General features: G+C 41.1%; 2 protein-coding genes across 3 annotated transcripts in view; one reads left to right on the top strand and one right to left on the bottom strand.

Moving 5' to 3' along the window:
- TPP2 (tripeptidyl peptidase 2) overlaps positions 1-4,162 on the bottom strand; it is a 45,862-nt gene extending 41,700 nt beyond the window's left edge. For both annotated transcript variants that reach the window (XM_065740941.1, XM_065740942.1), the window contains exon 1: positions 3,964-4,162. In XM_065740941.1, coding sequence (XP_065597013.1) covers positions 3,964-4,125 — 162 coding nt within the window. In that variant the 5' untranslated portion in view covers positions 4,126-4,162. The remainder of the gene's footprint in view (positions 1-3,963) is intronic.
- The window catches only part of POGLUT2 (protein O-glucosyltransferase 2), a 232,493-nt gene that overhangs the window by 87,305 nt on the left and 121,965 nt on the right, over positions 1-23,223 (top strand). The window lies entirely within an intron of this gene.

Below are 23,223 nucleotides of genomic sequence, written 5' to 3'. Positions count from 1 at the left end.
AAAAATGAAGTATAAGCAGGACACTGATTCCTATATTTCAGATGTAATAAGTAATGGTTTTGGATAGGGTAACTAAGAGCTCCCATTCCATAAACCAACACTGTTAATTTGTTCATGGAAAAACATTAAGAAAACTGTTATAACAGTCCTCCAGGGGTAGGCACTGGGACCAATACATCTCCATCAATGACATCAACAGTGGGATGAGTGCACCCTTGGCAAGCTTGCAGATAACACTCTGAGTCATGGGTGCAGCTGCCATGTTTGAGTGATGGGATACTATCCAGAGGACCTAGACAGGCTTGAACAGCGGGCTCGGAAGAACCTCCTGAGGTTCAACAAACCCAAGTGTAAGGTCTTGCACCTGGTTTACAACAACCCCAAGTATCAGTACAAGCTGGGAGCTGAAAGGATAGAGCACAGCCCTGCTGAAAAAGACTTGTGGATACTGGGGAACAGTAAGCTGGACATGATCCAGCAATGCAACCTCACAGCCCAGAAAGCCAACTGTATTGCTCAGTAAGTTGAGGGAGGTGATCCTGCCCCTCTACTCTGCACTGCTGAGACCTCATCTGGAGTACTGCGTTCAGATGTGGAATCCTCAGTACAGGAGAGTCATGGACCTGTTAGAGCGCATCCAGAAGAGGACCACAAAAATGACCCAAGGGATTGAACATCTCCCCTGTGAGAATGGGTTGAGCGAGTTGAGAGCTGTTTAGTCTCAAGAAAAGAAAACTCCTGAGAGACCTGAGAGCAGCCTTTCAGTACCTAAAGGAGGGTTTATGTGAGAAAGAAGGAGACAGATACTTTAGCAGGGTCTGTTGTGATAGGGCAAGGACAAACGGTGTCAAATGAAACATGATAGATTTAGATTGGATATAAGGAAGTTTTTGTACAGTAGGGGTGGTGAGACACCAGAACAGGTTATCCAGAGAGGTGGTAAATATCCTGGCCCTGGAGACATTCAAGGCCAGGCTAGACCAGGCTCTGAGCAACCTCATGTAGCCAAAGATATCCCTGTTCACTGCAAGGGAATTAGATTAGATGACCTTCCTTTAAAGGTCCCTTCAAACTCAAATGACTCTGTGTTTTTAACCTGGTAATACACCTGCTGAAACAGTTAAGCAGCACTGAAGATTTACTTGAGAAACAGAGTCTCAAAGCATTCACACAATACAATTTCCTTGTGCTCACAATTAATTCCTTCAGATGCCAGTCTCCGCTGACAAAGAAATCAACAGTTACTCCAACCACGATGTAAATGCAAGCCAAACCTGAGACTATCCAAATCAGACACTTCAGTTGGAAGCACGCAGTAATCTAAGTTACTCACTGATCAAAGCACAAGAAAACAAGACAGAAAGCATAACCCAAGGTGGCTTGTTTGAAGTAGACAAGTTATACAGCAACAGGTGGTCCAAACAGCAATTTATCCTGTGGTGAGCTTGTGTAGTTTTCAGAGTTGATCCCCAGCCAGTCCAGAAAGGCCATGTGCAACTCCGGCACTACACAGCTCTCTGCTTCTTAGCTGAACAGTAGGTCGACACTCACACGAGAGTTTGTGTGTACAATTAGAACCAACAATAAGGAGTCCTGAAGTCAGACAAAAGAAACTCAGCATTTCAAGTTGTAAAGGTCCAAGGTTCAATTCCTAGTGGCAGAGATCCAGTCAGAGTCCGCCATTCAGGGCGAGTAACAGATCTGGCTTCTGCTGCTGACACAAACTGTTTGGACTACTGCCCACCAGTAGTAATGCTACAGGGAAACTCAGATTTCAGCTGTTTTTCCCTTCTCAAGTCCTGCAATTCTGAGAAAAACAAAACCAAGTGAACTCGGTTAACTTCCTTGCTTGATCAGAAGGTCCTGAACAGATTAATTTATAACAGACAGGAGGCATTCGCACTAGAATTCTAAAGTGGAGAATTTCTACATAATGAAAAATATTTTACATAATCATAAAGGTTGGAAAAGTCTTCCGAGATCATCTAGTCCAACCATACACCTACCATCAATATTTCCCCACTCAACCATGCCCTTAGTACAACATCTAAACATTGTGTCAACTTATTTACTACAAAACCATAATTATACATATTTTTCTTACAGTTGTTTGAAAAACTAGTTTACAACAGAATTATATTGTTGTTTATACGTATTCACTGAAGTTTCAAAAGCATGCTTTCATGTTAACTCTGACTTTGCAAAGCACATAAATTAGTAGGTTATTTTTGAAGTGTTCAATATATCTGCATAATCTTGGTAGTTGATACCAACAGTGGTAGCATAGAAGCACCACTATGTGTGACAATGCTCAGTTGTGTGAAAGGGCAAAGACAGGTGTATTTGAGTGTATTCTTGCCAGATCATACAACGTTACTTGTGGAAACACCAGGGTGGGGATGAACGAAGACAATACACACAGCCACAACACCCCGTTAAATTTTTTCCCCTCTCAAAAGTTCATCGTGACTTGGCAAATAACAACAGGAAATGGACTTCACCAAAAGGGCTGAGAAGGGAAGAAACTGGCACGAAAGAAGATAAACTGCAAAGAGAGTTGGGAGTACCACGTGGAGTATAATGCAACGGAAGGCTGGGTGTAAAGTTCCCTAGAGGGTACTAGAAAGAAAAAGTTTGAAAGAAAGAAAAATAAGTACAAGTACTTTAACCAGCAAAGAAAGAAAACTAGCAGTAAAATGCTACTGGCTTAAGTTTTGTTAAGCCCAGTAACTACTGTCTTTATAGCAACAAACGTTCAGATAAGAATATAAACATGAAGGTACTTCTTTGTTATACTGCCCCCAATAAATGATTCCGTGTCATACATTTAGGGTATCACTGTTTAAAAAACAAAGCATAAAATAGCAAAGTAAATCCACCCTAAAATGAGACACAAAACACAAACTTCTTTGACTTGTCTAAGATCCCCACTATACTCAAAACAGGGCAGCTCACTTTGGCCTTTAAATAGTACTAACTTCAAGTAAAAGCTGTTATGTCCATTAACCTTCCTGCATATATTGCTCTCTTTTCACTTTAAAGAAGAGATTCAATTTGTGCCAGGCTGAGAATTGACACTAAGTCTGATAACAAGAAAAAGCAGGAGTAGTGGAAGCAGCAGGCAGGCTGGTATTCCAAGCCTGGAAATTGCCTTTCACAGTACACCTACTCTTCCTGTGCAATATTCTGTCTAACTGCAAGACAGTCATCTGGAGAGGCAAGACTCAAACTGCCCACTCCACTGAAGAGTGAGGACATTCTCTTTGTGAAGCAATGTTTACAAAGCTATGCTACATTTTGTGTGCTGCCCTAAGAATTTCCTGCACTTGAGATTCCACTACCTGAAATTTTACCTTCCACAGGTCATCTCAGGTTCACATAGATTATAAATCCTCATTGTCCTAGTCCCAACCGTATCTTCTTGCTTGAAACTCACACCAAAGCAAACCCTCCCCTACTGCCCATAAACTCATGCTCTTTTTGGTTCACCACTCCTCGTTTACAACATCCAGAAATTGAAGTTTTTTTGCTTCCACGTGCAGAACTACGCACACCCCCTTTATGCTCCTGCCTACATAACTGTCTTCTCATAGAATGGCTTTGGTTGGAAGGAATCTTAGGGCTCCTACCCCCAACCCCGTGCCGTGGGCAGGGCTGCCACCCACCAGCCACACGCAAGCCACCTGCTAACAGACAGAACGTAAAAGCAACAAGGAAACGCTGAGCTCCATCAAGAAGCACCCGCACGGATCTACAAAACGAAGAGATCGCGGGAGCAGCCATTGTGCAACGAGGCGTGCAGACAAAGCCAGGAGGGCTGCGGCTCAGCAGGGAGCGGCGGGACCGAGCCGTCAGCCCCCGGAGGACCCCTCACCGCCCACGGTCGCTCGTGGGTGCGGCAGCCCGGCCCGGTGCCCGCCGTGCAGCGCCCAGCTGCGGTGACTCAGGGCCTTTGGCCGTTACCTGCATGCCCGGAGCGCCCGGGTCCACGCCGGTGTCCAGCACGGCCAACAGCACACCCCGCCCGTCGAAGTCAGGGAAGCGGGCGAGGAAGGCGGCGGCGCCGGTCTCCTTCTTAGGCAGGAGGCCGTGGAAAGGGAAGGGCTCCTCAGCAGCGGCCGCCATGGCGGAAGGGCAGACGGGGCCGCGAGTGAACGGGAGCCGGAGACGGGACACGGCGCATGCGCTCCCGCGCTGGCCCGAGGGAAGAAGCATTCCCCGGAGGTACTCGGCGGGGGCGGGACTAAGCTGAAGCAGCCAATCGGAGAACGAGAGCTAGAGCGCGCAAGGAGGCATGGCCAATCGAAAAGGAGGCCTTCTCCACGTGCCGCGACCATAAAGTGACGGGCAGCAATCGTTCGGGGCTGAGTGGCTGAGGGAGCGAACGGGCGCGGGGTGGGGAGGGGGCCGCGTTCCGTGTAAACGCTGCGTAACGCCGTCGGATCGGGGCCCCAATAGAGGGCCGGGGCCTCAATAAAGGTCTCTGGGGTCCTGCCGCCCCCAGGTGCCTCCGAAGGGACGTGGCTGTAAAGCAACGTGGGGCTGTGCCCGGCCCTGCCGTCGTAAACAAAGTGGATGTTTACTAGTGCGTCGCAAGGCATGCGTGTATAATGTGTAGAGAAAATCCGTCCTGCTTGTGAAGCCCGAGCAGAAATGGCTTTCTTGTTTGCGAGCAGCGGCACACCATGCTTCTTCCTCATCTTGTACCACTGGCTCCATCTGTGGCCTCGGAAACCTACCTGATGCTAAAGGATTCTTACGCACATAAAATGGCAAAATAAACCCGAAGAGCACCACTTTAAAAGTGCATATTGTGTATCTTGAAAATAAATAAATACAATAAAAAGAGCCAAAGGTGTACCACACGTGCTCACTGTATGACTCAGTCTGCTTCTTTCCCTCTTTGGTTTTTTGTTGTAAGCCAAAATCACATTTTGGTACCTAGGTATCCTGTGCTTGATTTCCTTAGGATGCTACTGGTATCCAATAGCCATGTTTGGTGGTTTGTAGAATTACATAAAAAAATGGCCTGATCCAGGTGAGAGAATTACTCTGACAATGTGGTTATTCACTTATGTATTATTTAAGTAATTTCTAGCTCACTGCTCATCTGAGGTTAGTTTTCTTCTCTGTATTGTTGCCAGTATGTCTCACTAGAAGGTGCTTGTATTTCTGGCAGCACATTGAGATTGACAGAGGTCTAATGTCTATTCCCAGTCCATTTTGAGACATTGAACAACCTCAAATTCTCCGAGTGTTCTATATCCCATTCAGTACATAAGCTGTATGTTGCAGGTTGGAGGCACACTTACTGCTAGCTGAAAATTTCTGTTCTGTTGCCTGGGTCCCAGAGGCAAACAAACCATCTAATGAGCAGTTCCATTAGCTGTACCCTGTAGCACAGTGATGTGCATTGCCAAGCAGCAGAACAGGTTCTTCAGGAAAAATCAGGCTCTGAGGAAGGTCTGACAAACATCTTTTAACAAATTAAAACAATAACAAGAGAGAAGAAAGAAAAATAAATTTAATTTACAGTCTTTAAAATAGACAACCCTATTTTAATATAATTAACTGTGTTAATTAATGATGACACAGAGTTAAGGTTAAGGCTGTGAATCTTACAGAACCTTTGTAGATCTGAACATACAGAAATTCTTTTTAATTTTATCTTTAATTCTGAGCTTCTCAAGTTTCTTATGTTTACTTCGGTTATACAGCTTGTTCCTATTCCTGCAATATATTTGTTTTTTAACAGTAATATCCACTCTGCATTGATTCACGTTACTGTATCTAGCTTCTGAATTTTACATACTAAATAGAGCTTTGTTCTGTTATGAGTAGTACTGTTGCTATTCCACAAAAGTAAAGCTGCCATATTGGAAAGTCAAAATAAGATCTTTTCATAAAGCTTCTTGATGCAGTATGGTTTGGTCATTAAAATAAGGATTTAACTTCCCTTGGGATCTAAGTTTATGTAGCAGTTCATCTGGATTTGCTGAATTAAATAGGCTCACATTTCCATATTAGGAATCATTTCAGCTGTTTGTATGGGAATCTGGGGACTTAGCCAAAAGGAAGGAGTAAGCAACAGTGTCACATCCCAGGACCCTGATTTTCAAAGTTGCATGATTTGCAACTTTGCCTTTGAATACAATTAGAACTATAGCTTCTCATTTTCCCTAAATAGTATTCTATTGTGAAATAAGTTTTAGCTCTTGCAACATCTAAACATCTACAGCTGTCTAGGTTTTGTAGACAGGTAGTGCTAGATCCAGACTTAGCTCTGACAATGGCAAACTTCACACACATTTGCCAGTTGTAAAGTGGCATTACTGAGTACAGTGCATCATTTGCTTGAGCCAAAATGTGCCAGCACTTTTAAAGCCACTGTTCATAGGTTCTCTTCTGTGATGGGACAGTGTGATTCTGAAATTAGCATTAAGGCTACCCCAAACAGTGCTGATGGTATTCTAGGTCTGATTCTGAGAATCTCAACAGTACAGAGCTGTTCTCTACTTTGCCTGCTTAGGCCTGCCAGGAAAAACTGCAAATCCCCTTTGATTTCACTTGCAACCCTACATTCTTCAGGATGTTGAGGATATTCTCCACCTCTTCCGCTTGAAATTTCACCCATAAGTTGGGTGCTTGGATTCAAGTTTCTTTTCTGTCTAAGCTTGAATCTTTCTGCAAACTAGAAAACTCTAGCTGCAGCAGGCGGCCTTTCTGTTTTGTGTGGAAGCATCCCAAAGTGAACAAGAGACAACATGACATAGTATCTAACTAGTGCAGGCATTGACATGGATGGAGTACTGGGATTTTCATTCTTTCTCTAATTAATGATGAATTATTCCATGCAAAGAATTGGAGTTAGTACAAGAACTCTTGCAAACAATTACCTTGGTCTTGAATTACAAATTTCACCCACTTGTGTCTTCTTTCAACCTTGCCTCAGTTACAACATGTATAAAGGAGAAATGAGTCTACTAGTTAGACTTGAGGCAAAGGTTTTTGATCAAATAATATTAAGCAAAGGAAGAACTTCAGTATTCTGAGTGAATCTAGTAATTATCAAGGTGTTCAGTAAATGTCCCTCCTCATTTCAACTTAATGAGGGTGGTTTAGCTTTGATATTTAACTCTTTAAGTTATAGTGCAGATAGATGGTAAGAAGTAGACAGTGAGATGTACCTGACTCCAGCCATTTCCTTTTTGTTATCCATTTGCACTGGCTCTTGTGAGTCTCATGTGGGCACAAATCAACATAGGCCTTCCAGTAGGAGCGGTTTCCCATCTGCACCTTCAAAGAACTGATACGTTGTGAAAAGCTAAGATAAGTTTATTTGGCAAGACATTGTCCCGATCAAAAAGTTGCAACTGGTGTTCATTACCTATTCAACCTCAAACCTGTAATGGCCATCTGAAGTGCCTTCTGATACAAAATAAAAGGTGTAGTTGATTTTTTAGCCACTTATTTCCTTGAGAATAGTGACGGAAACAAAATGGTATGCTGACCTTTTATCACAGAATCATAGAATTGTTTGAGTTAGAAGAGGCCTTTCAAGGTCATCTAGTCCAACTCTCCTTTACTGAACAGAGACCAGGTTGCTCAGAACCTGATCCAAATTGACCTTGAATGTATCCAGTGATGGGGCATCCTCCACATCTCTGGGCAGCCTGTTCCAGTGCTTCACTAACCTCACTGTAAAAACCTTGTCTTATATCTGGACACAGCAAACCCTGATAAAGAGTCTATCCCCTTTCTTCTTATATTCCCCCTTTAGTTGCTGAAAGGCTGCTATGAGGTCTTCTGCAGTCAGCATTCTCAGGTTGTTCTCAACTTTCTCAGCCTGTCCTCACACGGGTGGTGTTCCATCCCTTGGATCAATTTTGTGGCCCCACTCTGGATGCACATTAACAGCTTCATTACTCTCATGTACTGAGGACTCCACATCTGGACACAGTACTCCAAGTGAGGTATCACCACTGCAGAGTAGGAAGTAGGCTCAGAGGAGATGTGCAAGGGTGATGAACTCAAGGACAAATATAAGAAATGACCACCAGTTATCATAAAGAAAGCTTACCAAGCTAAACTTGTCTCAGCTCGAAGGCTGTTGAGAAAGACCTTTATTTTAGATATCCAGCTGTACCAGAGGGTTTTGGGGTTGTGCAAACAACCTTCCTTGAGTTAATTAGTGGAGAGAAGTAGCATGGGTGGAGAAGGGTGTTGGCAACCCAGAAAAACCTGAGGTATAAAAGCTGGACAACCAATAAATAAAAATTAAAGAGTGCAACAGGCTTGATCTGGTTCCAACCCACATATTCCTCCCCCATGGTAGGGGCACCCAGTGTTGTAATAATGACCATAAAGAGGCCAGTAATGGGAATTCTGTTTGTGTTGTGATTCAACAGTACATTGCAACTGCTATATTGCACTTGTGATTTCAGTACAGTGGTGTGCCGCTCTGCTAAATCCAGATCCCATGTAACATCAAATATCTACAAATAAGGAAATGTGCTCTGAAATACAAAGGCCTCCTCATGTGAGACATCTCAAGGAATTGTTCAGGGAGTATTGGACTTTGGCACACCTCCAGCCATAAGATCCTTGAGGGCCAATGCCAAGCACAGCTGGCAGTTGACACTATTGGTAACATTCCTACCCAGGAATTATTCAAGTCATTGGAGATTGTGTTCCAGTCACAAAGCAATTTATTGAAACATATCTTCTCTAAGAAAATTAGAAATGCATTTAGTGAGTAACAATACAAGCATTACAAGTAATCAGGGAGAATTATGTCTAACTTATGGCTGAGATTTGCAGTGGTGTTAAACAGAATAATGAGTATCTGGCAAATGTGGCCTCCATGATCAGTTCTCTAGCTGGAAAGTATTCAAAGCCAAGGTAACACATTCTGTTTAAGAATATAAATTAAACTGAGATAACCATGCTTTCATCAGCGTAAGTCAGATGTGACTGAGCTCTGCAGGATTTTCTTTAACTTTGCTGTGCAGTTGAACAAAGAAATTGTTGGATAAAAAATATGTTCTTGCTATTTGTAGAACTGAGTGCTCAGATTCATTTTTCATGTTTCTCTGAACCTTGAAATGGAAGTGAGTCTTTTTGTCAAACTTGGTCTTGCATAGGATGCGGAGATTTGTAGCAGAAATATAAAAATTAGAATATAATAAAATAGAAATTTATGTATGTAAAAAAAAAAAAAAAAAGATGACAAACAGAAGCAGTAATACCAACAAAAAGATGAAGAACATTATATATTGATGTCAAAGCCCATGAATAACATTGCCAAGGTGTAAATAGCAAGGAATGGGTTTACATCTGGACTGGATAGCTGAAGCTCTGATGAGGCCACAGCATGATGACTCTTCAGCAGAAAACTCAAACTCATAAGATGAGGATGACAGCTAAGTTACAGCAAGGCTGTAGTCACAGAGATGCTCAAATGAGGAAACTGGCCATGTTTAGCAACCTTCCCTAAAGTTTATGGAGAAAGAAGTAACAAGATTCTCAGGCAAAAGTTGATACCGCTGTAAATAACTAATGTATAAAATGACATCCCAAACCCATGTCATCAGCAGGAATACAAGAGGTTTAGTTAAGAGAAGTCAGCTGATGTCCCCTGTTTGCCATGTCATGTGTAAATGAACTTGGCCAGACCACTGGGACGCACATGTTGCTGCAAGTGAATATGTGGGTGTAACCACTGAGGCAATTAATGTAATGATCAACATTAATTTTGTTTAGTGTAAGTACCACTTTTATCCATGTGATTTCATGATAATTTTTGTTATATTGTATTTATGCAATGACAGGAATATTGGATTAACAGGGTGATTGCCAAAGAAGTCAGCAGTGCAGCAGAGCGTATTGTTTTATATGGAAACCATTTGGGTGTTTTTATGCTTTTAATTGTTTGGATTTTGTAAGACATCACAACTTTGTTCATTTCAAATTTATGAAGGTAAATACTCTTGTGCAAGATGCAATATTATAGACTTAAGTACAGCAATTCAAGCTTGTTTGTGCTGTAATGTAATGTGTACATCCTTACAAGCTGCTTGAACTCTAAAGCTTTGAAGCTGAAAAATGAATCACATATCTGTATGCATATAAGAACTATATTCATATTCCTTATTGTAGGACTCAGGAGCTTCTGTTTTAGAAAGGTATCATTGATTTAGAAGTAAATATATGAAGTATTTGAGACTGTGTTTTCTAAGTCGGAAACTATGCAATAAGCCAACGAAGAATATATGCAATTTTTCCTGTTGACAATGCTTCTTATTGCAAATGAGCTTAAACTTAAATAGAGCTATGATCTGAACTCTAAAGTTCCAGCTTTTTTCTCCATAACAGACAAATCTGAGCACCAACTTACCTTAATTTCACTTGCACAGATAGTAAATGGGGAGCAGCTATTGGGTTCCAATAGGCCGGACTGAGGAGTTTGCATACAGTAACAGGATGTCCTGAAAGAAGAGTACTGCATCAAGGTAAGAATTATAAGGAAATTCAGGGTCTTTTGTGATAAATTTCACCAAAGAGGAGCAGCTCTTACCTTTAAGACAGTAGTGTACATATCCCCCATTGAATCTTTGTTTTTTGTTTTGTTGTATGCAGTAGCAGAAATATTTTGTGGAAGTTTACCTTAATTTTGGAATGGAAGGAACTACAAACATCACGCAAACTAGTGGCAGCATGTGGAAATGCATTCATAAAAAATAGAGGTAAGTAAGCTGAGCGTATTAGTAGCCTTCAGTGGGAATTTCACTGTCTCCAAGGGCATGGAGACAGTCATGGCACATTGTGGAGAAAAGGAAGATAGGGGAAAACTACAGAGTCTTGTACAATGTAATGGACTTCTTTCTGTTTTCCTTTGAGTGATAAAGAACAGCATAACCTATGACTTCTGTGGTACTGTTTGATTAATCTCCAGTGGTTTATACACAGATGCATACATCTGGCACATTCAGTGAAGATAAAGTTGGATTTTTGGAATGTGGTGTCAAGGAAGCATTCTCGTAGCATATGTATTGTAAACTATACAGTCTAGTCTCATTACAACTCTAGAATTAATGAGATGGTAAGAAACCACCATACCAAGCTATCTAAATATGGCAACATCCACATTGTCTGAAACATAGAATGGTTTGAGTTGGAAGGAACCTTGAAGACCACCCAGTTCCAACCCTCTGCCGTGGGTAGGGTTGTCACCCATTAGATCATCAGATCTAATTAGATCATCATTAGATCCCCAGGGCCCCATCTAACCCAGACTTAGAACACCTCTGGGGGTGGAGCATCCACACAGCTTCTCTGGGCAGCGTTTTTTTTTTTGCTCACTTCCTGAGTAAAAATTTGTCTTGGGTTGGATACATGATGATTGCTCAGAAAGTAATGTCTTGTATTTATTTCCCTGGAAAATACAACAGATACAAAGAGCACAACAGTGCTGTTTCATAGAGCAAAACCTCTAGCTACAAAACACACTTTTTCAACATTGTCACCACCATTAGCTATGCATTTTCAATATGTTGTCACCATTCTGGAAGGTCGGGCCATCAGGGCTAGCGATCTCCCCACGCTAGGGCCACTGCCATCACAGACACCAATATGGTTATGTAGAAAATGGAAAAATGGTGTTTAATGAGGCACAGAAGCTCCTTATATGCATACATTATCATCATCTGTGCCCCTAAGCATGCATCATTAATCAATCTCAGAGGAGGGGAGGTCCTGTCCCGTAACATCTCGATGTCCCAGCCACGCCTACTACAACACAATAATATTTAACAAGATCCTGTATACTATCCTCATCAAAATCTGCATCAGCAGAGGTGGCCCACTGTTGCCACTACTGAAATGCACCATCTACCACCTCACTGTGCTTATATCCACCGTTTGATGTCCATAAATACTGAGCAAGTGTCAATGAATGAATGTCAGTGGGTGCCAGTTTTTCTCCATAGAAAAATTCAGTGACACATCTTTGCTTCATATGCATCTCCATGTCAGACACCATTGTGTCACCGTTCTGTCAGACTGCATTTCTGCTGCCATCTGTGGCACAACAGCAGAAATGAGATATTGGTGGAAAGGTTCAATTTCTACTGCCATCCCACCATGTTTGCCACCATGTCATGGGCCAACATAATAAAATAATAAAATGGGAGATATTACTTTTGGAGCAGCCCTCCTAAAATGTATACTATTGTTAATGAATACAAATAACAGAAATTAATATGTTTTAAATTTTTTTCTTGTAAAACTTAAAAAAGAGAGGGCAACAAAACAAGTGGAATACTTGACCTTGTTCTTCTGAAACCGATTGACTGTGTCATTCTGGGTTGATCAAAATGGTTGTAAAATTTTTGATGAAATTTTACTCTTTCTGTACTTCGTCTTTGGAAATAAGAGTTCACAAATGTGTTTGTTCTCAAATATATTAAAAAATCGATGATTTAGTCAGAAATCTTGAAATAACTTCTCAATTTCCTTATCAAAACAGAAAGCAAGGCTGTGTTTTTTTCACTGTTCATAGGACAGTGTTCAGCCGATGTATCAAAATACATAAAATTATTAGACATAACTTGAGTTGTCACGACACTGCACTCTCCTCGTGCCCTGGTGTCAGCTCAGATAATGTTAATAGCACACTGATGGTTTGGTTGTTGTGAGCAATAGGTGTGTGCCCAGGGCTGGGACATTCTGCTAAGTGGAGCAGAGCCACTGCTATGGTGTAGAACAGGGGGCAGCCTTAGGATGAGCTTGGTGAAACATGTGGGGGCCCTGGGTTGGACATGCCTGAAATAGATGTACAGATGAGCTCAAGTCCTCAAATCAATCTTTCTTTTTTGTTGGCATTGTTTTTTTTCTTTTTTTTTTTTCTTAAGTTGCTCTCTAATTTCATTTTTTATTACTCTTCTACTTTCTCAGAAAGGCAGATTCCTTTGAAATATGAATTTCAAATAAATCTAGAAATCTGGTAGTAGAATACTGTTAGAAGGACAAGCTACCTAGAATCTCCAGGAAAATATTTATACTGCTTCTAGGAAATATCTTTTTGGAAGGGCTGCACAACTACTTCCAGATGATAGTGAGAATTATGGTTTTCTCAGAGGTGTTCCCTGGGTAACTTAATCCCTGAAAAATTTATTTTAGAACTTTAAAGGGGCCAGTGGGTCCATGTGATTCTGTATCTTCTTTCCCAGGGAAGGCAGGTGACATCTAGGGAAGAATAAGACCTGGGCACATGAAAGCATGATTTGTGAATAGTCTCCTATCCTTTCACTATTTTTAGATCAGGCTATTTCCTGAAACTGACGAGGCTTGTATATGAAGTAACCCTGCATACCTACCCAAGGATGTTCTTTTTATCTGATTTAAATATGGATAACTACAACGCTGTGTGTTTTAGATTCTGAAAACTTTTGGAAGACATATTCTGCCAGAGATGTAGTGACTGGGATGCGGTTTTGTTTTGTAGAATGTAAAAACTACACCCCTAAGTCATTACTTCTGATGAACGTAATGTCACAAATTAAATGTATGTTAAAGTTCTCCTCTTGAGGGCAGCAGACATTCAGAACTAAATGTTCGTGTTAATGCTGTAATAAAGGATAACTAGAATTTGAGATATATCAGGGTTAGCTTGCCCATTGGCCCCTGTGGTTGAGAGGACATCTGTTGTGGTTTAATCTCAGCAGGCAGCTTTGCTACACACTGCTGCTTGCTCACTCCCTCCAGGTGATGGGCAAGAAAATTGGAAAGATTAAGGTGAGAGAACTTGTGGGCTGAGATGAAGACTGGTGAACAGGTAAGGCAAAAGCTGTGTGCTCAAGCAAACCAGAACAAACAGTTCACTTGGTACTTCCAATCAGCAGGTGGATGTTCAGTCACTTCCAGGAAAGCAGGGCTCATCATACGTAATAGTTTCTTGGGAAGACAAATATCATCACTTGGGATCACAAATACCAAAACTTCTTTCCAGTTTTCTTGTTCAGCTTGATACTTCCAGCTCCTCATTGGAATATAGCACAAGAAATAGGGATATCTTTAGTGCTGTACAGGCACTGCTCTGACACTACTAAAATATCAGTGTGTTGTCATCACTATTTACATCAAAAATCCAAAACATAGCACCTCAACAAAGAAAATGAAATCTATCCTAGCCAAAACCAATAAACAGTTCTACACACTTCCCTACAGCTCTTGCATTAAAGGACAAATCCTGAAAGTTTAAGTGAATAAATGCAGCATATGAAACCAAGGCTTAATGTTATAAACCAATAGGGCAACTGAGAAGTAGGAAAGTACCCAGTAAGGCAAAGTAAAAAAAAAATGTGGACATCCACTAAAAGTTATGCAGTTTTCTTTTTCTGTTCATTGCTGCAACTAACGTCAATTGAATGCGGTGAAGTTTAACCAACTTTCAAATTGTGGCTTGAATGTTATGAATGTACATTGGCATATCTCATTTTACTGTTGCATTGATCTGATTAATAGACTCAAAACTTTTCTCCTTGCTTTTGACCCATAAGGTCAGCCTAACCCAGGAATGTCCTGCTTCTCTTGACGGAAGACGTATTTCATGTACTAGAAAAAATATTGTCAAACTTGGAGAGCAAGCCAGATCTCATAGGAACAGTGGATACAGTTTAATTGCTCTCTGTTCAATCTGTGTTATTTCCAGCTGCCAAAGCAGCCTATTTCCAGTGTGCTATAGCTGTTTTGAATTCAACTACAGGCTACAGGAATAGTAACAAAATTAGAGTAACAAAATGTAATTGAGATGTAGGTGTACTTCACACTTGGTGATATTGGTCACTTCTTCACAAAGGAAAAGGAATTTGGGTAAGTGGTCCCAAGGAATACAGTGTGTTCTGAAAGAATGAAATTCATGCTGCTGTGAAAGGCAGTGAATGTTGCATGCCTATCCTGGCAAAGCTGTACAGGGACTTGATAAAAAGGCTTGACCATAAAGTGTTGTTCTGTATGGTGTACAAAGTGAGCTGCATTCAGGTTAGTGAAAGAGGTTAGTGATATGACACTCCGTCCACCTACATGGCTGGACTTACTTTCCAGGATGGGTGACTCCTATTGGCAACTGTTTCAACTTGTTCCTTGCCGGCCTGTAAGACTGTGTTGTTGGATCATGTGGAGCCCTCTTCTGTCTAAGTAATCTCTTGAAAAAGTCCTTTGAAGTGGTAGCCTTGCAGCCTCTGTCTGGTCTAGGGAAAAGTCTCCTCTTTTCCTAGACAGATCTCTACTCCACCTGAAGAGTGACTTATCCTGGCTAGACAAGAGGAAGGGTTTTGGTCCATATGCTCTAATGTGCCCAGAAGCATTAGTTTAACAAATGCTGTACATCTTGCTGTTTTACACAGCAAGCCTCAGGACGGTGCTTCTGCTTCCAAGGGCATAAAAGACAAAAATCCTTTGTGTTTCTGCATATGTTATCATCTTACACATCACATTTACCAGGGTTCATAAATGTAATCACCCATTGTTCCCAAGAAAACATCGAAGTTTTCTTTGTCCATATGCACTTCTTTAAATCCCTTCTGAACTGCTTATTCTCTCTTTTACTATTGTAAGTTTTTGTAGCTTTTTGTAACATAATTTAGAATTCTAAAGTATAAATTTTTACACAGAAATATGTTCAAATTTCTAAGATGTGTATTTCAAACTTTATCAAGATTTGATCAATCAAGATTATATACCACTCAAATAGGAAATAATAGCTAATACTCAATATGCAAAATCTTTCAGATTAGCCATGCAAAATATACAGAAATGATTAACTTTATGGCCACTAGATGTGACTGTTGCTCTATATAAACACAGCTGAATTCATTGATATGAACTGTAGTCCTTTGGAAACATTATGTGTAGTAACTATAGCTTTCTAAGATTGTCTCTTATTTTACAAATCAAGTGTTCACTATTTACTTTAAAATTACACCTTAGAAGTTTTAGAACAATGGAAATACATTATTTAGTCGCTCTGATGTCTAACAATTTGAATATTGTATTATAATGAAAAAATATTTTTCTATAGAGAAATAAATTGGTAGTCGAAATAAATTAGTTTATTTTTTATTCTTTGGACTGAAGTTCTGCTGGATTCCCTTTAACATGCAAAGTATTTTACAGTGGGACCTTTTCATTCAATTTCATAGAATCATAGAATGGTTTGAGTTGGACAGGACCTCCAAGGTCATCTAGTTCCAACTCCCTAACCATGGGCAGGAACATCTCCCACTAGACAAGGTTTCTCAAAGCCTCATCCAGCCTGGCCTTGAACAAGTCCGGGGTGGGAGCATCCACAACCTCTCTAGGCAACCTGTTCCAGTGTCTCACCACCCTCACAGTAAAGAATTTCTACCTGTTATCTACACTAAATCTACCCTCATCCAATTTAAAACCATTTCCTCTTGTCCTTTCGCTACATGCCTTGTTAAAAAAATCCCTCCCCAGCTTTCCTGTTGGTTTCCTTCTGGAAGGCTGCTATAACATCTCCCCAGTGCTGTCTCTTCTTCAGGCTGAAAAATTCCAACTTTCTCAGCCTGTTCCCATAGGGGAGGTGCTCCAGCCCTCAAAATTTCCAAAAATTCCATAAATAAATTATAATTATAATGAATGCAATAAATATTTTGATTTTTTTTTCCAATATCATACCAATGGAATAATTAAGACTTGCTTGTTCTCTTCAGTTAAGTAGTTCTAAATGTCCCCTGGGATCAAAGTCTGCTACTTATCCATTTTCATGAATTCATGAGGAATATAGTCACAGAGTAGAATCACTAGTCATTGTGAAGTGAAAAAAAGAGTCCAGAATGGGACTCTTAAGACGTTTGAACTCTCAAAAACAAATCAGTTATTATCTGTGAGCAGAAAATGAATCATGAGCACTGCATAAATAGACAATCTTCAGGTTTTAAATTGGATGACAGAAAAGACAAAAGATCAGGCAAGAATAAATGTATGCATCCTGTTCTATCCTCCAACCATACACCACTTTGGACAGCCAGACTCCTATCCCTTTGATGACATCCCCATTGACAGCAAAGTGGCTGTGAGGTGCCCCCTAATCTGTCTTACTCCACACTGGTCAAATTCTACTCTGGCCTCTCCTCTAGGGCAACTGCTCCAGCCCTGAACCTGCTGCAGTTTATCAATGTCTTTCCTGTACTGGGAGGGCAATGCCGGGCACAGTATAGGTTCATAGGTTCGTAGGTTCATAAAGTTGGAAAGGACCTACAAGATCATCTAGTCCAACCATCCTCCTATCACTATCCCTACCCAACTACTAAATCAAATCCCTTAGCACCTCATCTAAATGCTTCTCAGCCTTTTGGCTAAGATCAAGTGTAGTGTAGTAGTATCTAGATGTGGTCTAGTGAGAGCTGAGAAAGGGATAACCACTGCCCCGACATTCCAGTTGTGTTCCTTCCAATGCAGTCCTGGATGTTGTTGGCCAATTCTGCTGCTTGGAAGTAGGCTAGAAAATTGAGAAATGAAGGGTATAAGGAAGAAGACTGTAAGTGAGTGTGCGCTGAAGGTGAATAGGATTCAGTTCCTCTCACTGCAGGACCCTTTTCATGGTATTTTTCAACTACAGAAAATGTGTAGGTTCACAGAAGCCTCACAGTTCTCAGCCAAGGGATCATTATTAAATATACTCACAGTGGTATTTCAAGATTATGCTCTGAATCAATGGTTGAGCACCAGCCCCTCCTCACCCTCATTTAAGGGTTAGCAGCCATGGGAACGGCATTTCTCTGGATAGGGATTGCAATCCTCTTGAGATGTCAATGGTTATTGGAAGGGTAGGGCTAATTTTTCATCTTTGTCATCTTCTCTTGCTTCATAGTTCTTGTATCCCAATAGAAGGCACTGTCATCGCCTTCTTTTGCTGCATGATACTATTAATTAAATATGTCCTGTTAATATGTATTAAATGTACTAAGTCTACAGGTCACAAAAAGTCAAAGAGCATGAGTAGTGAGGACCCTGTAAAAGGGCAAAACAAGGAAAAAAAATAACAAAATTGTAAAATGTAGATTTGTTAGAGAAGTGAGATATAATATGGCATCATAAGCACAAATAATTACTAGTTTACTGAAAAATATTATTTCTTAATAACTCCTAAAGAACTAATGCAGATTACCTAGCTGCTTTAGAATGCCAAATGAATTTGTTTTCCCCAAAATAAGAGCCATTCATGTAAAACTCCTTTTGTAGGTTCATTGTCTATGAACAAGTTACCCCTCATTCCATATGCCCAGGTGGTACAGTTTGATCTTCCAGGGCTTTGGCAAGAGCTGCTGTTATTCTGGCATTTTTATAAGACACCTGAAAATGAAACTCCCACTTTCATAGGGTTAAATAGCCTACTGTCAGGAGGAGTTAGTCATTACATCAGAATAATCCCTTCCAGAGGAGGCAGCAGTCATTCCTTTCCACACTGTACATGCTCCGGTGTATCATGTTGCTCAGAAATCAGGGCAAAAAGAAAAGACATTTTTTTTGCACTGATAACACCAATAATTCAATATCAATACATCAATAATAATCTCCATTTTATGAGCTGACTTAATACTGCTTTTTCAAGACTCACGCTGGGGGTCTTCCAGCCTTGAGTGTGGCAAAGTCTGCTCTGTTACCAGGTCAAGAATTTCTCCTTTTCTTCCAGCAAGAGAAATATCTATAATCTCAGCACTTCCCATTGTATTTCTCAGTCCTGAAGACCATTGAAGCCCTACCAGAAATGAAGTGATTCACCACCCAAGGCAACTTTCCATCCATTAACAATGTTTAAAGGCCCAAGTGAATTTTTTAAACGCTGCTGAGCATTTAAAATATCCAGGGCTCATCACCTGGAGCACTGAAACCTGGGCTGTCAGTTGAAGTGCAAGGCACCAGCCAGCCGCGTTACAGAGGCTGGGTACCATCACCTCCTGGTAGAAGTACTCTCAGATCTCTGCCCCCTGCCTCGTGGCTCAAGGATGATCACAGGCACATGGCACCTGTCCTGCTTGTTTTCTTCCTTCTTCTTCTTTTTTTTTTCTGAGAAAAGATGTAAATTGTATTAGTAGCTACAAGTAAACATTTTTTAACCCTGAGGCATCATTTACAATTCCTTTCCATTCCATCTGTCCCATATAAAATTCAGTTTCTTGGCTTAAAATCTTAAAATGTATATATTTAAAATATTAACATTTACATTTTTTAAATGTCAGCAGTACTCATCACTCACAAGAGCCTAGGTAGCTTCACGTACAAATCAGTGACAATTGTCCTAATTTTAACAATACTTGGAGTCCCGCCCATCACCTTCACCTTATCTCATATTTAAAATAAAATTGTGTGTAATGACTTTAACTGTGTCTAATGAATTCAAGGGAAGTTCCTTCCCTTGTTCAAACAAGCCTATTATCCCTTCTTCCCTAATTTTAATCTGAGCTATGGAGAGTGATAGCAGAGGACAAAAAAAAAGGCTGGAAAATTACGAGATGTGCACTAAAATAGATCTGTAGGTACTCATATTGGGTACATAAAGTTAGGTGTTTTATGTGCATTAAGCATAAAATGCCTGGTTTTGAATATGTTTAGCCAGTCAGAACTTCCGTGGATCATAAAAAACCTTTGTGCTCACAGTAAGGTACAGTTACACATGCAGGAGTAGTTATCAATCACAATCTCCATAGACTGCAAGTGAGCAAAGAATCTATCCTACGAGAATCTCCACGGCCCTTGTAAGAATAAGGGTTACTTATAAGGTTACCTGTGTCTCCATGACTCCAAGAAACAGAACAGGTTTTTCAGAACCTGGAGGTCACCAGACCTCCAATCAAAATCAACTAGGCTGGAAAGATTTCAAAGGAAGCAAGTCTGGGAAGAGATGTTTCCAAACATTTATGGCAAAGCAGACTGCTGTAAGAAAGTACTTCCTCCATGGCATCAAGTTCTGCTTCTTCAAAATTACCTAGCCTAATTTAGCAGAACAACTGTGGAGGACTGATACTGGGAATGTATGCACTTCTGGATTCTTTCCTCCAGTGAGCTGCAGCCCATTGCTGAATATTGTATGTATATCTGTAGGGTGATGGAAAGTCAAATAAAAAATAACCAAAAGTTTCATGAAGTTCTTATCACTCCCAGTCTTGTGTGTTTAGATAGATGAGAGATGAGGTCTAACTGAAGCACATCTAAGAAGGAGCACCAGGAACAGAGAGGTCCCCTCTGGGCTGAGGATTTGTGAGATGCTCTGTGCATAGCATCAAAGTCAGTGTGAAAATAATTATAAACAAAGAAGCCCAGCTTCCTCAAATGCTATAGGAAATGTAACTGGAGCAGTACAGCAAAGAAGGAGTGTTGTGGTTGCTCTTTCCCAGTTGGTAGCTACAAATGTCCTATACAGGTTTATGTTATAGAATGTGTAACAGAGAATTATACCTATGAGTCATCCCAATGAGTGCTGATTGAGCCTATAGGATGGCCAACTCCTCGTGTTGCTGCAGGTAACTAGGTGAATTTGCAATTAATCTTTGAAGTCCTTTTCTCTCTACACAACTCTCATCTCCGTCAGCCTAGCACCACTGCCTGCTTAGTGCTGCTGGATCCATTAAGCTCTTCCCTAATTCATTTGAATCACAGTTAATAATACCTCGGTACTTACACAGCACTTGTATATTCAATACACTTTACAAATATTCTCTAATTAACTTTGAAGTGTTTCCTGGCAGCATCATAGAAAGTAGAGATGAGAAATGCTTAGAGATAGAAAAGTGCTCTGCTCATCACAGTTTCCAAAATACTCAAAGATCGGGGCATCAGCTTTCTTCAGAGACTTTTGGGAAAAAAAGATCACCAACATCTGTTAGCACCCTACCTTCTTTTATTCTCTACCCCTACCTTCCAAAATTCTCCCCAGGATTTCACAAAATGTGAGCTAATCAGATATTGGTATGTGTCCAGGCCAGCCTCTGTAATTCCTCTTCTTCCTTCTGGCTGATAGAGTGTCATCTGTGCTGCAATTTGACTGATAGTACTTTTTTATGATCATACAGCTTTAAAGAAAATAAATGGGAGAAAGAGGACAGAGAGCAAAGCATATGAGATATCTTTAGAAAAAGTGCTTAAAGAAGTTGTGGGAAGAATTATTAAGTGAAATTATACATTGCTGATGATAACCAGAACAAATGGCCTTTTCTCTCTCCTTTTCTCTCTCCTTTTCTCTCTCTCTCCTTTTCTCTCTCCTTCCTTTTCTCCCTCCCCTCCCCTCGAGTAGCCTCCACTGCTGCTCGCTGGGGCTTTGTCTTTCCTGCAGCATGAATGGGAAGGGCTCTGTGGGCTCAGCTTAATCTGCCCTTCACCTTGTCTGTCTTGGAGGAAGCGTCACTCCCAGACATGAGCCAGACAGATGCACCTAGGGCCTTCCAGTGAGGAGCATCATCTTGTGAAGCCAGGATAACAAACGGGCTTAGGAGCACAATGGACGTGGGGACTAAACCAAAGAGAAGACAGCAAAGCAGCAGTCTAGTTTGCCAGCAGAGAAAGAAGGTGACTGCTTGCAAGACCTCTTTAATTTTGCAAAGAATTGTACAGATTAACTCCTTATTTCTTTCAGCCTATCCATGGATTTCTACAGACCATCAGTTAAGCATGCTTTTTTCTATAATTTTCTTTTCAAATATGGCTCCTGGAGAAAGATTTTTGACTGCCCATACCACGAAGTTTTACTCAGACCCCATTCCACACACAGCTCTGTCTTTTAGGGAAAATAGAAGAGATGAGCTTGTTAGGAGATCAGGCAGAGGAGACACCCTGCAGTTTGCCTTGTAATCATCCATAGCATTCACTGACTTTCTCTTTCACTTGCTCCTCTCAGCCATATCATATTAATGATCGTTGTGCCTGAGCACATCCTCCCTCTTCTGTATCAGGGACCTACAGAACAGCATTGTTCCTATGCTCCTGGACATCAGTAGAACAGTGGTAGTCTAAATCAGTAGACTGTCACTCCAGGTGTGCAACATGAGGAAAATCAAGTGTTATACTTGGAACAGCTTTAAATGTTTAAGCACTTCCATGATATTAATGGATCCATCTAGAAGATGTTATTACTGTCAAGGACAGATGACTGAGTGGTGCTCCCCAGTGTCCTATCCTGTTCAATATCTTTATTGACGGCCTGGACGAGGGCATAGAGTGCAGATGACACCAAGCTGGGAGGAAGCATCAATTCGCTTGAGGGTAGAAAGACCTTACAGATGGATCTGTACAGGCTGGATAGCTGGGCTGAAACCAATGGGATGTAGTTCAACAAGATGAAGTACCGGATCCTGTACTTGGCCACAACCACTTCAGGCAATGCTACAGGCCTGGGGCAGAGTGACTGGAAGACTGTGAAGAAGAAACAGACTTGGAGGTATCAGTTAATGCTTGGCTAAACATGAGCCAGTAGTGTGCCCAGGTGGCCAAGAAGGCCATTGTCATCCTGGCTTGTATCAGAAATGCTGTTTCCAGCAGGAGCAGGGAGGTGATCATTCCTCTATACTCAGCACTGGTGAGCCTGCACCTTGAGTACTTTGCCCAAACTTTGAGTTTGGGCCTCTCACTACAAAGCAGACTTCAAGGCCCTGGAGTGTGTTCAGCAAAGGGCAATGAAGCCAGTGAAGGGACTGAAGCACAAGTCTTACGAGGAGCAGCAGAGGGCACTGAGATCATTTAGACTGTAGAAGAGAAGGCTCAGGGGAGACCTTATTGCTCTCTACAACAGTCTGAAAGATGAGGTGAGGGTCAGCCTATTCTCACACATGACTAGTGACAAGACTAGAGGGGATGGCCTCAAGATGCACCAGAGGAGATTTAGGTTTTATATTAGGAAAAATGTATTCTCCAAAAGAGTAGTTAGGAGCTGGAAAGGGCTGCCCAGGGTGGTAGTGGAATCACCATCCCTACAAGTGTTCAAGAAATGTTTAGATGTTGTTCAGAGAGACATGGTTTAGTGGGGAAGTACTGGTGACAGATTGGTGGTTGGACTGGATGATCTTGTAGGTCTTTTCCAACCTTGGTGATTCTATGATTCTAAATCAAACATAATAGCTGTAGTTTTCAACATTTTCTAAAAACAAATGCTTTCCTTAACTGATATAGGGTAAATACCCAAAAAGAATAGTACCCACACATAATAATAAA

This window comes from Cyrtonyx montezumae, unplaced genomic scaffold (assembly GCF_038088225.1).
Source record: "Cyrtonyx montezumae isolate F1298 unplaced genomic scaffold, pur_monq_1.0 scaffold_3, whole genome shotgun sequence".
NCBI lineage: Eukaryota > Metazoa > Chordata > Aves > Galliformes > Odontophoridae > Cyrtonyx > Cyrtonyx montezumae.
This window is presented reverse-complemented; position numbering and strand designations above follow the sequence as displayed.